The following is a 16,047-nucleotide window of genomic DNA, read 5'->3' as shown; positions in this document are numbered from 1 at the left end:
TAATGCTACACTCGGTGTTTCTGTCTTTCTGTCTTAGGTCCTTTTCTTTTCCTTCTGTCTCATTCAGCTTCTCAGGTCTTTCCTATCTGCCTTCCTCTTCTTTTGAGTCAGTCACTTTTTGCTTGTTTTCTTATTGTATTTATTACTACTATTATTGTTGCTCTTGCTAATATTTTGGTGCTGGGATGGGAACCCTGGTTCTTGTGCACGTAGGCAAGCACTCTAACAGTGATCAAGACCCCAGCCCCTCACTAGGGAATTCTAGACAGGGCTCTACCACTGAGCCACACCCCCAGCCCTTCACTGGGGGATTCTAGGCAGGGGCTCTACCACTGAGCCACGCCCCCAGCCCCTCACTGGGGGATTCTAAGCAAGGGCTCTACCACTGAGCCACGCCCCCAGCCCCTCACTGGGGGATTCTAGGCAGGGGCTCTACCATTGAGCCACACCCCCAGCCCCTCACTGGGGGATTCTAGGCAGGGGCTCTACCACTGAGCCACGCCCCCAGCCCCCCACTGGGGGATTCTAGGCAGGGGCTCTACCACTGAGCCACGCCCCCAGCCCCTCACTGGGGGATTCTAGGCAGGGGCTCTACCACTGAGCCACGCCCCCAGCCCTTCACTGGGGGATTCTAGGCAGGGGCTCTACCACTGAGCCACGCCCCCAGCCCCTCACTGGGGGATTCTAGGCAGGGGCTCTACCATTGAGCCACATCCCCAGCCCCTTACTGGAGGATTCTAAGTAGGTGCTCTAACAATGAGGCACACCCCTTCCCCCTCACTGGGGGATTCTAGGCAAGGACTGTCCAGATAAGCTACAACTCTTACCTTCTCCTCTAACACACATCTAGCCCAAACTAACCTCAAAATCACCTCATTCCTCAGCCCCCTCTCCTAGTACAAGATTGATTACTGGCATGAGCACAACTCATTTGTCTGTTTTTAAATTTGCTTTATTTAATTTTGCATCCTGGGAATGGAGCCCAGGGTCCCACACATGCTAGACAAGCTTTCTATTACTGAGCTCTACCCCAGTCCTATTCCCATCTTCTAACGTCTCTCTTTCTCTCCCTCCTTTCCTTGCTTGTCTCTGGCTGGCTGTCGGCTTCTCTCCATTGTTCCTGGTCCTGGCTTTTCCTAGCTCTTATCTCCTACCCTCTGGCCCAGAGCGGAGTCAGACAATGCCCCCAACTTTAGAAGTCACAGGAAAGGAGAGCTGGAAAATCTGCGTCTCCTCCCATGGGGCTGCCCAGCCAAGCAAGGCTGGAGGGGAGCGGGCAGAAGCCTGGGGCGCTAGCAGATGGTACAGAAGAAATGAGGCAGAGAGAGATGGGGAAGGAGACGCCCCACGGGGCCTGAGGCCAGAGATGGGAGGGAGAGATGGCCCATAAGTGTCAAGCTACAAAGAAAAGAGGCTTGAAGGACAGAGACCTAGTGGCAGAGCTCATTAGTAATAGGTGCACAGAGAGGGCCTCAGGGAAGCATGAAAGCATGACCCCCTAACCTGAGGAGACCCGAGAGGCAATGCCTCCAAGAGAGGAAGTCAGAGCCAGAAAAGCAGGCTCACAGATAGATTCTGGGAGTCAAAGAAGCGGGAGGCAGCCTGCACACACAGCAGCACACATGGGATCCACGGGAGGAATCCACAGCAAGGAAAAGGTGGAAGTCAGAAGGAAGAGGCCTGCAAGACAAACACAAATAATCTAGAGAGCTGCGGGATGTGGTTCAGTGAAGAGCGGGAACTTGCCTAGCTTGGACGAAGCTCTGGGGTCGGTCCTCTGCCACCCCATAAACCAGATGTGGTATACATGCCTGTAGTTCCAACACCAGGAGGGTGGAGACAAGAGGGTAGGAAGTTCAAGGTCACCTTTGGCTACACAGAGAGTTTGAAGACAGCCTGGCCTAGTTGAGACCCTGCCTCGCGGAAAAAAATTGAAGGTTTGAGTGAGTTTCAATGAGACAGGAAACCCAGGGAAATGGGAATCAGGCAAGACAGAAACACAGAAAGACAGCACGCACAGTGAGTGAAGAACAGAGAAAGCGATGAGCGATAGGATACCTAACTTAATGACTGTTCCCAGAGAGGAAGACAGAGACAGAGTCCAGAATGAAAAGACTGTATCAAACTGCCTCAAAGACAAAATCCGAGGGAGATGAGGCAGATGCAGTTGGCTCTCCTCAGCCTCTTCCGGTCCTGGGGGGGTGCTGGTATCCATAGCGACCGACCCAGATCCCCAAGGCAAATATTGTTCAGGCCAGAAGCAACCGTAGGGCTGTGTTGACATAATGTCGCACTGGGTGGGGTGGGGGCTCTAGAGGCCAGGACGGAGGGCAGAAGAGCGACTCCCTGGCTGAGGCTCTGCAGACAGCGCCAGCCTTCCTCCACCTCCAAATCCTCTGCAAACTTCCCTTCACCCCACGCCAGCGGCCGAGTCCAACTACGGGGGTCCCCGACTGCCCCCTGGTGGTTGTAGATTGGTTTGGATGGTCCTTACTAAGCAAGGAAAGTGAAAGGCTGGGCTGAGGGTGTAGCCCAGATCGAGCCTCAGGGAAGTTCAGGCAGGAGGATTTGTAGTGAAGATATATAACCCCCATATTCTAGATGAAGTTGAGGCCCAGAGAGTTCCCTCAACTTGCCCCAGGAAACATAGCTCATGTTCAAAGCACCCTTTATGGCGAGTTTCAAAATGTGATTTCCAGACTGTGGAAAAGCCTTGCTCACCTGGAGAAGGGAGAAAAGAAAGAGAAGCGGGCAGCCGGGCGTGGTGGCACACGCCTTTAATCCCAGCACTCGGGAGGCAGAGGCAGGTGGATTTCTGAGTTCGAGGCCAGCCTGGTCTACAAAGTGAGTGCCAGGACAGCTAGGGCTACACAGAGAAACCCTGTCTCGAAAAACCAAAAAAAAAAAAAAAAAAAAAAAAAAAGAAAGAAAGAAAGAAAGAGAAGCGGGGAGAGGGGGATTCTATCTACCCTACTCCCTCCTCCAGCTCAGCGACCCCTCCCATGCCTGTCTTCAAGGTCCTTGACATCTTTCTGCAAAAGCACTCAGAAGAGAAGAGAACAAACTCCATTAGCTGTACCCAGAGCCAGCACACGGAACACTTCACACCCAAACGCCCATCCAAACTGCCCTCCTCTTCTGGGAAGTGGGTGCCCACCTCAAGCCATGTGTCCTAAGAAAAGCCAAAGTCACATAGCTTGTGGCTCGTGGGTCCTATTTGAGTCCAGTCCTGTGCTCAGTTAGCCGTTTCAGGTCGAGGACTGAGTATGACATCTTTGTATGTCATCTCCCTCTCTCTGCCATAACCCACCAGCCTGTTATGAGCCTTGCTCCATTCTCTATGCCCTCAACTTGCTCGCTTCCCCCACAACAAGGAGGCCAGGATTGGAACCGTATTCCTTAGCACACGACAGTCACATTCCATTATGTTTTGCTATAATTGTTTTTAAAGCTTTTATTAAATGTATATCTAGCTGATTAGTTATTTAGTTATTGGTTTTTTGAGACAGGGTTTCTCTGTCTATGACTGTCTTGGAACTCACTCTGTAGACTAGGCTAGCCTCGAGGTCAAAGATCTGCCTGCCTCTGTCTCCAAAGTGCTGGGATTAAAGGCGTGAGCCGCCACTGCTTGGCTTATTTTTAAGTGTAATCATGTGTGTACAATGTGTGTGCATGAGCCCCAAAAGTCCAAAGGTGTGGGATCTTTATGGAGGTCGGTACCTAATAAGGATGCTGGGAGCTAAATTCAGGTCCTCTGGAAGAGCAGCAAGTGCTCTTAGCCACTGAGCCATTTCTGTAGGTCTGGGTATGTCTCTCCTTCCTGAGCTCCAACTATACTAGCCTTCTCCTTGCTGAGGACTAAGCCAAACCCTATCTCGGGACTTTTTATTTTTATTTTCTATTATTTTATTTTTCTTGTCCAGAAACCATTCAGCTCTGTGCATAAATACTTCTTCCCTTTTTTTTTTCCTTTTTTTTTTTTTTTTTTTTTTTTTCGTTTTTCGAGACAGGGTTTCTCTGTGTAGCCCTGGCTGTCCTGGCACTCACTTTGTAGACCAGGCTGGCCTCGAACTCAGAAATCCGCCTGCCTCTGCCTCCCGAGTGCTGGGATTAAAGGCGTGCGCCACCACGCCCGGCTTTCCTTTTTTAAAATATGTGTTTGTTTGTTTGTTTAATGTATATAAGTACATTGTTGCTATCTTCAGACACACCAGAAGAGGGCATCCAATCCCATTACAGATGGTTGTGAGCCACCATGTGTTTACTGGGAATTGAACTCAGGACCTTTGGACTACTGGTATGTCTGAAGATAGCTACTGTGTACTCATATAACATAAATAAATCTTTTAAAAAACAAAAGAACAAGCCGGGCGTGGTGGCGCACGCCTTTAATCCCAGCACTCAGGAGGCAGAGGCAGGCGGATTTCTGAGTTCGAGGCCAGCCTGGTCTACAAAGTGAGTTCCAGGACAGCCAGGGCTATACAGAGAAACCCTGTCTCAAAAAAACCAAAAAAAAAAAAAAAAAAAACCCAAAAAAAAAAAAAGAACAAGAACAAATCAGGAACAAGCATATTTTCTGAAATTGGGCCTTGTGGTATATGCCTATTAATCCCAGTACCAGAGGGTTTGGAGCAGGAATATTAGAGACTCATCAGCCACCATTCTCTTAGCTATGTAATGAGTTGGAGGCCAGCCTCAGGAACGTGAGACCTGCATCAAAACAAACCATAGGTAGACTAGGAGTGAACCTAACGTTTTCCCAGTACTTGGAAGGCTGAGGCAGAAGGATCACAAGTCTGAGGCGACTTGGCTACTTAGTTTTTTGCTAGACTGGACAACAGAGAGGAATACATAAAAACAAACAAACAAACAAACAAACAAACAAAACAGAGCCAGAGGTCTGGCTATGGTGACACTTAACTCCAGGAGTCCTGAGGCAGAGGCAGGAGGCTCTACTGAGTTGGAGACTAGTCTGGACTATATATCAAGTTCCAGGACAGCCAAGGTTACATAGTGAGACCCAGTCTTTTTTTTTTTAAAGATTTATTTATTTATTATATGTAAGTATACTGTAGCTGTCCTCAGAACTCCAGAAGAGGGCATTAGATTCCATTACGGATGGTTGTGAGCCACCATGTGGTTGCTGGGATTTGAACTCGGGACCTTCGAAAGAGCAATCGGCGCTCTTAACCACTGAGCCATCTCGCCAGCCCCGACCCAATCTTTAAAAAGAAAGAAAGAAAGAAAGGAAGGAAGAAAGAGAGAGAGAGAGAGAGAGAGAGAGAGAGAGAGAGAGAGAGAGAGAGAGAGAGAGAGAGAGAAAGACAGGAGAGGGGAGGGAAGGGGAGGGGAGGGGAGGGGAGAGGAGAGGAAAAGAGAAGAGAAGAGGAGAGAAGAGAAAAAGAGAAGAAGAAGAAGAAGAAGAAGAAGAAGAAGAAGAAGAAGAAGAAGAAGAAGAAGAAGAAGAAGAAGAAGAAGAAGAAGAAGAAGAAGAAGAAGAAGAAACTAACACAGGTAGGGATGGAGTCACTGGCCTGTAACTCCAGATTTTGGGAAATGGAGACAGCATGAAGATAAGGAGTTCAAAACTGGCCTAGGCTATATAAGACCCTTCTTCAAACAACAACAAAAAACCCAGGTATGGCAGAGCGGGAGCAGGGTAGGGTGTGGGCTGGGCTGGACTATAGAGTAATGTCTTCACTCAAAAATACAAGACAACAAAACAAAGCAAAATGAACCCCGTGGTCTGGGTCATGACTTGGGAAAGGCAGCCCATCTTTAAATACATTGTCAGTTTCTGTACCCCCTCCTTCCCTCCAAGCTCCCCAGTTTCCGAGCCTGCTCTGACTGACACCGCCAGCTGGTCCCGGGTTTCACAACTGGGTCTCTGTCAAAATACGGACTGGATAACGCCTTCCTGAGAGAAGAGGACTGTAGGAGCTAAGAGCTTCCGTGGATGAAGTGGATTGGAAGGTTAGGGCGGGGCTAATGACTTGAGGGCGGGCTCTAAATTCTGAGGGCGGGGCTAACTCTACTAGAGAGTCTGGTCCAAGGTTCCAGTCCTGGGACGTTCAGGGGGTGTGGCTATTTGCGCTAGGGGCGGGATTAGAACTTTTGTTGTTTCTAGATTTAGGGGGTGGAGCTAAGAGCCCCGGGGGCGTGTCTAGCTCTAATAAACAAGGAGCGGGGATCAGGCTAGGATACAGGCGCAGGTTATAGAATAACCTGTCATATTTAAGGTTTCTATGTCAAGTTCTGGTCGTGCGAGGGGACTTATGGGAAATCAGATAAAAGATTTAGAGGAGGCTTTCGGGAATAGGAGTGTCTTCTTTCACCCCATCCTCCTTCCAGAGCTGAGGGGCGACGCTTCAGGATGAAAAGCAGGAAGGACCCTGCCCCTTCAAACCCGTCCGCATCCTTATTGGCGGAGGAGCCTGCGCGACAGACTCTCATTGGTTCCTAACAGGAGAGGAGGGGGTGTAGAGAGAATACACTCAGGTTTGTGGGAGGGACCAGACAGTACCTAGGGGGACCCCGACGCAGCCAATCCTGACCTGAAGACTGTTGCGGGGGTTGGGGGAACGGACAGAGCAGTCTCTCGACACCCTTACAGGGCATCCTAGGGGATGACCCCTGTGCCAGGCTCAGAGCCGGCCGCCTGATGCTGGGTGGGCCGTGCTGGGGATGCTGGAACGAAGGGCGTTGCTATGGCAACGGGAGGCAGGGCCTGGGGGGGGGACCGGGCCCGAGCTGGGGCTGCGGGGGCCGGCGGTGGCTGTGGTGGGGCAATGGCGGAGCGCGGCCCGGCCTTCTGCGGCCTCTACGACACGTCCTCTCTGCTGCAATACTGCAACGGTGAGAGCCCCCTTCCCAGTTCAGACCCTGGCCCCGCCCAGGGTGGACCTGCCCCAACCCTTTTCTTCCAAGTCCTCATCTCCTCCCTTGTGAGAGATTCTTCCTTTCTCCTCATCAACAGGATCCTGACCCCAGAACAAGGTCCTTTATCCCCAAAGTCATGATCCTGCTCCCCCTATCCCAACAAACACCTGCTCCGAAGGTGGCCAGACAGAGGGAAGGGTAAAGATCACAGAGGAGCCGTGAGGGAGAGGGCAGACCTGGGGTTGGGGCAGGGAGTCAGTTCCATGTGGAACTCTTTCTGCCCCCTACCTCCTCAGCCCCTTCCCCAGGACCCTTTGGCAGAGCAAGGGGAAATGCCGAATTGAGGATTAGGCTTGGGACTAGCAAAACAGCAGAAGACTTTCTGTACACTGCGCTGTCTTCAGCCCTGTCTCTGCCCCCTTCCCCCACCCTAGGTAGAATCCTCTTTTCCCCTAGACAAATGTGCATGGCACCAGTAGGGCCATTTTGGTATGAGGGGAGCAGGGCTGGAGGAGTGGGGAGGTAAGAGATGCGGAAAGTGGGCACTGGTCTCTAGGCCAGGAAAACGTCCAGGAGGAAGCCAAGAGCTTGAGTCATGGGGTGGGACCATCAGGCCAAGCAAGGCCTCAGATGAAAGCTGACGACCGTTCAGGGTCAGTGTGCCCCCATGTCAATCAGGGGGCCTTGCCAAAGGATCATCTCAGAGTTTGGAGGTCACTCCCTTGGGCACACAAACACTTTGCTAGGGACCCCTAGAGTTGGCAAAGGAACTAGAATGTTATTTAATCCCCCTCTACCTTCTAAAGGTTAAGGACCACAGGGTGTCTCAGGCTAGGGCAAGTATGGGTTCTGGTCCTGAAAGAAAAGCTGTGTCCTAATCAAGTGACTGGGATCGTCTGGGTGACAGTCCTTGCTGAGGCCTCTACAGCCATCAGAGTAGAGGGTGGGAGTGGGATAGCTACCATATTTATTGGTTCATCTTATTTTGGATTTGCTAAGCTCATATCATGATGTGGGAAACATGTTAAGTGTGGGGCCTAGCTCTTGTATTTCCAACGGTAACATTATTTACGGGAGGTAGAAAAGGGCTCAAAATAAGGTGGGTTGCTGGCTCCCCTCTCCCCTACTGGCTATGTAGTCCTTGGCTTATCTCTAAACTCCCTGACACGGTCTTCTTCACAGGACTCTGGGACTTCCCGATAGGGGTCTCAAGTCTCTGCAATCTTCTCCCTCCGACCTCGAGAGCCCCCCTCCCCCCTCCTTCTGCAGGTCCAGACACCGAACCTGCGGAGCACTGGGTGGGTGGGGGTAGAGGACGGGGTGGCAGGACTAGGCAGGCGATTGGATCACGGAGGGAGAGGGAGGGGTTGGAACAGGAGGCTGCAGTGCGTGAGTCCAGCGGGCAGGCGCGGCTGGCTTAGTGACGGACACAGGACTCGGGATGGCAAGTGAGACCTCCGAGCCTGCTAGCTGTTCCTGCTACCATCTTTACTTGACACGGGCTGGAAGCCAGGGTCTCCTAGATTGTCTCAGCAATGAGTCTGGGTAGGAGTGGTCTGGAAGGGAGGTGGAGGAGGGACACTTAGAATCCCCCACCCCCGTGGGAGGAAGGACGGGAAGGGAAAATGATGAGGGAGTCATTTAAAACTGAATCAATAGACGGAAGAGAAGGAAAAGAGCTAAATCTGAGGTGGGGCTATAGAGACAACATAAAGTGGGACCAGAGGACAGAAACTCCCTGTGGGGAAAAGAGATCGGGTGTCATCTCTGTCCTGTAATCCCCATGTCGGCCGCCAGGGGTCATAGAAGCTCTGTCCTTAGGGCTTCTTGGCGGGGCGAACCGGTTGGAGAGGAGAACGAGGGGAAGGGATGAACAGGACTGGACCTTTTGGGCTTGAAAAGTCTTGGATACAGCGAGAGAATGTTGGTACCCGTGACAGAATATTGTCGTTCATCAGAGGACGTTGGGAGTGCGTTCTAGAACGTTGTCACTGTGAATAGCTTGATGTCATCTTTAAAATGCTGATATGACTTAAAGGATATTTAGCATCTTAGTCACAGAATCTTAAAACCAAAGTGAGGCCTCGGAATTGGTGGAATCTGCATGAAAAAAAGGGACTTCCCCCAAGGTCGCATGGTCAGGACACTGTGGCAGAGAGAGGAGGTGGGGATTTCCTTCCTCTTTGCTGGAACCCTCCTCTTCGGCCCATCTCCGCGCATCCTCATCGGCCCCAGGTTGCAGGAAAAGCAGAGTGGGGCTGGTCCCCGACAGACCCCGAAAAGCCAGAGAGACTCTCCTGGTCTTTGGAGCGCTCCCCCGCCCCCTCCCGTCCCGTCCCGTCCCCTCACCCCCTCCCTCGTGGTCCCCTGCAGCCCACATCTCCTTGGCTTTCTAGATGATAATCTGTCCGGCACCAGTGGCATGGAGGTGGACGACCGCGTGTCGGCGCTGGAGCAGCGGCTGCAGCTGCAAGAAGATGAGCTGGCGGTCCTAAAGGCGGCGCTGGCGGACGCGCTGCGTCGCCTGCGGGCATGCGAAGAGCAAGGCGCGGCGCTGCGCGCGAGAAGCACCCCTAAGGGCCGGGCGCCCCCGCGTCTGGGCACCACCGCCTCGGGTATTTTGGTCGGGGTGGAGGGTGTGAGGACGAGGCACAGAGGCATGACCTCATGTTCATATCTAACCCCATTGCTCCAGTGTGTCAGCTCCTGAAAGGCCTTCCCACCAGGACGCCCCTCAATGGCTCCGGACCCCCGCGACGCGTGGGCGGCTATGCCACTTCCCCATCTTCCCCCAAGAAAGAGGCGAGCTCTGGCCGTAGGTAAGGCAAGAAAAGCGGGACCCCAGGCTCCTTTCGGACCTTGCTGAAGAACACGGCTATACCGTTGCGGTATGCCTTCATCACTCTGGTCTTTCTGCAGCAGCCGTCGCTACTTATCACCTGAGCGCCTGGCCTCTGTGCGTCGCGAGGACCCCCGTAGCCGTACCACATCTTCCAGTAGTAATTGTAGCGCCAAAAAAGAAGGGTAAGTTCGCGGGTGGGGCCCCAACCCTAGACAGGCAAGGGAATGTATGGGGAATTAAAGCCAGACCCCTGGCCACGAGGTTATATCCTAGAGTGACTCTGGTGGAGTCAGAACGCAACAGTCAAGAGTCTCTGTAGGGAATGTAAGAATCAGGGGTAGGGTTGTGGTCAGAATTTGGGGTTGTAACTGGAATTAACTTGGTAGAACCAGAACCTAGGGCGGGGAACCTATTATTTCAGGAACCCTACTTCAAAAGAGGTTGCTTGGTATAGTGGGTGTGGCTTAAGATTGGGCGTGGCTTGGGTGTCAGATCTTACAGGATAGCTTGGAAAACGTTGGGACCCTGTCTGGTGAAATTGGATAGAGTCAGATTGCTTAATACGACCCAAGAAAAGAGGTGGATTGGTTATTAAGAGGGAAGCCAGGAGTGACCATGGCTCAAGCCTGTAACAACGGCGGCTGAGGCAAGAGGATGCCAGGAGTTTGAAGCCAGACTGGGTTACATGATTACACTTTAAGTTTCAGTCCAGCCTTGATTACAGTGAAACCCTGTCTCAGATTTATACATACATACATACATACATACATACATACATACATGCGGTGCATGGGGGTTCACAGCTCTGATCCCTGGACTTGGTAAGTGGAGAGAAGAAGATCAGGGATTCAAGGTTGAAGACAGCCTGGCTACTTGACACTCTGTCTTAAGAGACAGAGACAAACACAGACAAGAAGACAGAGCCAGTCCAGTACTAAGTTAGAAAGAGGGCGTGGGTGTGTGCAGTGGTGGACGTGGTCAAGTATCTAGAGGCAGGGCTCAATGTGTAAGGGTGGAACTATACTGAAGTAGAAGGAGCAAGGACCTAAGAGTAGGCTATGGTAAGTCTAAAGACAAAACCCAAGTCTCCTGAAATAATAACAGTCACGTTCTTAGTCAGATGATTGCCCGCATTAGCAGCTATCAACCTCACAATCATGCTAGGAAGTGTAGCTATTCTATTCAGTTTTTGAAATGAGGAAACCGAGGTAGAAGTTGGGCAACTTGTTCATACTTCTAAAAAGAGGTAGAACTGGGAAGATCTGATCTCAGGCAAGCACACTTCTGAGTCTGTGCTATCAACCGTCATCCACCCCTCACCCTATACAAAGAGTCTTGTGTCTGGATTCCGTGGTCCGGGCAATGGGACTCGGTGACACCTGACGCCTGCAGGGGTCAGCCGCGGGGGGCGGGGCAGGGGCGGTGGCGCGGGCTACTCCCAGGGCCGGAAGCGGCGGAGCCCGTCCGGGCTCCACCCCGGACCCGAAGCTCCGCCAGCAGCCGCCATGAGTAGTTTTGGAACTGGGTGAGACCCTCTTTCAGCACCCCTCCTCCCTCCTCCTGCCCTTCTCGCCTCAGGAAGAGAAGGTGGAGACACGCCCCTTCCTCTGAACTTTTCGTCGTCTTCCTGGCTGCTTGAAGTTTGGGGTGTTGCTGGGTAGGGAGGGAAGGAACGCCGGGGAGCGTTTTGTTGCTGTTGCCTAGGAGGGAGGGTCCCTGGTGACTCCGGTCTTCCAGGATCGCGTGCCTGCCACATCGTGCTGTGTGACCCTTTGGCGATCTCTGCCTCTCTGGGCCTGTGTCTTAGGCTCTTCAAGATCTAACGAGCAAAGCACAGGGCCTGCAGAGAGGTAGCGCTCTGCTCCTTACTCGCCTGATTATTCGTTCCAGACCTGCAGAGCCCCGGGGTTAGGGGGAAGTATTCCTTGTCCTATCTCATATGCTTGCTAAAACACTTATTTTCTTCTTCTCCCCTCCCCCTCTTTCTCTCCCCTGCATCTTTTCCTGACAGGAAAACCAAAGAAGTTATCTTCAGCATGGGTAAGTGTGGAGGATGGGCGTGAGTTCAATGATTGTAGCCTGCTGAAGACTTGGGGTCCTGGCTTCTGGGCTTTTGGTTGTCTGTCTTCAGTTTATGCACCTGTTCAGAAAGGAAGATGGAGGGGAACAGGGAGGAAGAGAAGCAAAGAAGAGAGAAGGAAAGGGGAGGGAAGAAAGGATAGATGGAAGGAGATTTGGTCTAACCTAGTAACCCAGCATTTGGGAGCGTGAGACATTTTGGAAGCTGAAGGAAGGCTAGCCTGGGCTATATAAAGAGATTCTATCTCTATATAATTAGCTGGCTGTGTGGCTCACCCTTGTAATCCCAGCACTTGGGAGTCTGAGGCAGAAGAATCACCTTGAGTTCCATGCCAGCTTGGACTACAGAGTGAATTCCAAGCCGGTCTTAAATTCCAGGCTAGCTGTCTCAAATAATAATAATGACGTTAGTAATAATAATAACGAGAGGAGTGCAAACAAGCCTAGGGGCTGGTGTGGAAACTGACCTCCGAGGGTGTCTTGGCAGAGGAGGGATCCGTAAAGATGTTTCTGCGGGGACGCCCTGTGCCCATGCTGATTCCGGACGAACTGGCGCCCACCTATAGCCTGGACACTCGTTCTGAGCTGCCCTCCAGCCGGCTAAAGCTAGACTGGGTGTATCCTTTGACTAGCTCCCTTTCTGCCCTCTTGGAAGAGAGGGAGGCGCAGGGCGGGGCTACAGCTGGGCTTTCTCAGGCCACAGTGGGGGAAGTGGGGGGTCCGGAGGTGCAGGGAGTCCAGAGGGAAGCAGAGTAGCTGAAATGACTCACCTGCTGTGACTCGTTCTTTGGGGAATGTTTGAAGCAGAATGTTTAACTCAAGGATGATCTTGAGAACTTGGTCTTCCTGCCTGCACCTTCAAGGGCTTGGATTGCGGGGCAGGATTTTGTGCACCACCACATTTGGCTCTCATGGATATCAGTCAGATAGTGTAAGCTCTGTGATCTGTTTATCTCTGGAAGGTCTTCACAGGGCTAAGCTCAGGAGTGAAGAATTGCAGGGTGGGACACATTGGTTAACACACACATACACACATATATACATTCATATACACATACATACATATATATACACTCACATAAATACACACACATACATACATATACACATACATATATATTGGTTTTTCAAGACAGGGTCTCTGTGTAGCCCTGGCTGTCCTGGAACTCTGTAGACCAGGCTGGCCTCAAACTCATAAAGATCCCCCTGCCTCTGCCTCTGCCTCCTGAACACGGGGACTAAAGGCGTGCGCCACCACCACCCAGCTACAATAATAGTTTTATTAATAAGACAGTCTCAGTGGGGGTGTATCACACTGGGGAATGCTAGTGTTTCTCAAAAAGAGGCACTGGGACCAGCAAGCAAGGATTAAAGGAAAACACTCCAGACTAAGAAAGAATGACTGGCCCCGGTGAGTTGGAGCTACTTGGGAAACTGGAAACAGTCATAAGGGGATAAATTGGAGCCTCGAGTTTTAAACCCAGCTCTGCCTCTGGTTGTGGCCAAGGAAAACTCACCGCCCTTCCTCCCTGTGCCTCAGTTGGTTGTTGCCTCTGAAAAATGGATTTCCTGCTGGGTAAAGGTGCTGGGTTCAGGCCCTGGGAGATAGAGCACTGGCTACGCAAGCATGGAGAGTTTCGATCCTCAGCACACACATAAATGCTGGGTGGGCATGGGGCAGCCTGTGATTAGGAGGTGGAGACGGGGTCCCCGGGGCAAGTTGCCTAGCTAAGCTAGCTGGGACTGAGCTCCAGGTTCAGTGAGACAGCCTGCCTGAGTAAGGTGGAGAGTGACTGAGGAAGGAAGACACCCGCAGTTAATTCCAGACGTGATGTTCATACATGTACACACACATTCATGCATGCCAGCATACTTACATGTAAGCATGTACACACACATGCACAGGCCTTGTATGTGCTAGGTAAGTGCTCTACCACTGAGCCATGCCCCCAGCCCCTCACTGGGGGATTCTAGGCAGGGTCTCTACCACTGAGCCACGCCCCCAGCCCCTCACTGGGGGATTCTAGGCAGGGGCTCTACCACTAAGCCACTCCCCCAGCCCCTCACTGGGGGATTCTAGGCAGGGGCTCCACCATTGAGCCACTCCCCCAGCCCCTCACTGGCAATTCTACATGGAGGCTCTACCACTGAGCCACACCTCCTAGTCCCTCACTCTTGGAGTCTAGGTAAGATAGTCTATTTCTAGGTAAGTCTATCTCCTGCTTTGGCCTTCCAAGTGCTGGAATAACAGATGTGCACCCCACAGTCGACTCTTTTGTCTCTCATAAAGATACTTGTCACCAGGTTTAGGGCCTATGCATATCATGTAGGGTGACTTTATCCTGAGATCCTAATTACATTTGTAAAAATCCATAGTCCCTCTAGCAAAGCATGATGACTCTGGCCTGTCATTGCAGCACTAAGGATGTCTAGGCATCAAGAGTACTACCAGTTGAAGGCCAGCCTGGGCTACATTGAAATATAGTGTCTAAAAACAGGGTTGTAGAGAGAGCTCAGTTATCAAAGTGCTTTCTGTGCAAGCATGAAGACCTTACACACACATACACACACACACACACACACACACACACACACACACACACACACACACAGGAGCCAAGCTTCTTGTGGCTGCAGTCCCAGCCCTGGGTGGGGCGGAGAAAGGAAGATTCCCCGAGGCTTGCTAGCCAGCCAGTCTAGCTGAATCTGTGAACTCCAGGTTCAGTGAGAGACATTGTGTCAAAATGTAGGTGGAAAAAAATACGTTGTGGAGCAATGGGGGTACACCCAACATTTACCTCAGGCCTCTGCTCTTGATACATGCATGCACATACACAAACACACAGACACACAAACAAAGTATTTATAGTTTTGGACCGCCTAGGTTCAACACCCCCTGCAAGGCCAGGGACAGAGACAAGAAAACATTCCAGCAGCCTTAGGACTCCCTCCCGTTCAGCCAGGAGAGACTCAACAGGCTCCTTAACCAGCCCTGGGCGTCTCCAGCTATGGCTATCGAGGCCGGGACTGCAGGGCCAACCTTTACCTCCTGCCCACTGGGGAGGTGGTGTACTTTGTGGCCTCTGTGGCCGTACTGTACAGCGTGGAGGAGCAGAGACAACGACACTACCTGGGGCACAACGATGACATCAAATGGTGAGCCTTGGTGGTTTGGGGGATGGGAGAACTCAGGCTTGGGCATTGAGCCAAATTGTGCCTCCTGGGCCTCTTTCCACATGACTGCCACCATGGAGTTTGGGGCTGTTGCCAAACCTCTGCCTCCACCTATGAGACCACCAGATCCCAGGGGGAAACTAGTGGAAAAATGAGATTGTTTATTTGAGCATTGATAAATACATAGTGTATCTTTTTTTCCTTTTATGTGTATTGATGTTTTGCCTGCATGTGTGTCTGAGTTAGGGTGTCTGATCATCTGGAACTGGAATTACAGACAGTTGTGAGCCACCATGTGGGTGCTGGGAATTGAATCCCTATCCTTAACCACTGAGCCCTTTCTCTAGCACCCTAACTTTTGTTTTTCCTATTGTAGCAGGGTCTCTCTACAGTAAACCCAGGCTGCCCTGGACCTTAACTATCCTTGGCCTTGAACTCAGCCCCCGGAGGCAGGGGAGGCAGGGATTATAGACATTCACCACTGTACCTGACAGTTATCAGCCCCCCACCCCCCACTGGGCCCCCAGAGTCCCAGGTATTTCCATATTGGAATTTAATCTGTTTCCATGGCCACTGTTTTTAGAACATCCCTGAGCCAGGTGGGTATTTTGAATTAGAAATCCAGGCTTTCCTCAAATCACCTGTCGTTGCTATCAAAGGACTAAGCACTGTGTGTGGGTTGCCTTGCCTGACATGCACAAAGCTTTGGGTTCGATTCCCAGCAGCCCATAAGCAAGGAATAATGGTGCATGCCTTAATATCAGCACTCAGGAGGTCAGAAGCTCAGTGCCGTTCTCCGCTGCAAAGCCAGCTGGAGACCTGGGCTACATGAGACATTGTTTCAATAAGAAAAGGAAAGAAAAATTTTTGTTATTGTTTTTGGAGACAGAGTTTCTCTGGGTAGCTCTGGCTGTCCTGGAACTCACTCTGTAGACCAGGCTGGCCTGCCTCCCGAGTGCTTGGATTAAAGGTGTGCTACCACACTCGGCTTTTTAAAAGTTCATGTTTATTGAGTGAACAGCTGTGCATTTCGACTCTAACCTGCCAAGGAAGAGTCCCTAGTCCCTGTGAGT

At 51.5% G+C, this 16,047-nt stretch overlaps 1 protein-coding gene across 7 annotated transcripts in view; it reads left to right on the top strand.

Moving 5' to 3' along the window:
• Nucleotides 1-6,692: 6,692 nt before the first annotated feature.
• The window catches only part of Eml2 (EMAP like 2), a 29,689-nt gene continuing 20,334 nt past the window's right edge, over nt 6,693-16,047 (top strand). Inside the window, exons 1-7 of one of the 7 annotated variants that reach the window (XM_029479884.2) lie at nt 6,693-6,855; nt 9,276-9,494; nt 9,575-9,698; nt 9,802-9,903; nt 11,733-11,761; nt 12,288-12,417; nt 14,807-14,956. In XM_029479884.2, coding sequence (XP_029335744.2) covers nt 6,708-6,855; nt 9,276-9,494; nt 9,575-9,698; nt 9,802-9,903; nt 11,733-11,761; nt 12,288-12,417; nt 14,807-14,956 — 902 coding nt within the window. In that variant the 5' untranslated portion in view covers nt 6,693-6,707. The other 6 variants (XM_021166363.2, XM_029479885.2, XM_021166364.3 and 3 more) reach the window with 6 other exon arrangements.

This window comes from Mus caroli, unplaced genomic scaffold, assembly GCF_978045245.1.
Source record: "Mus caroli unplaced genomic scaffold, Mus_caroli_1 scaffold_8, whole genome shotgun sequence".
In the NCBI taxonomy this organism is placed as follows: Eukaryota; Metazoa; Chordata; class Mammalia; order Rodentia; family Muridae; genus Mus; species Mus caroli.
This window is presented reverse-complemented; position numbering and strand designations above follow the sequence as displayed.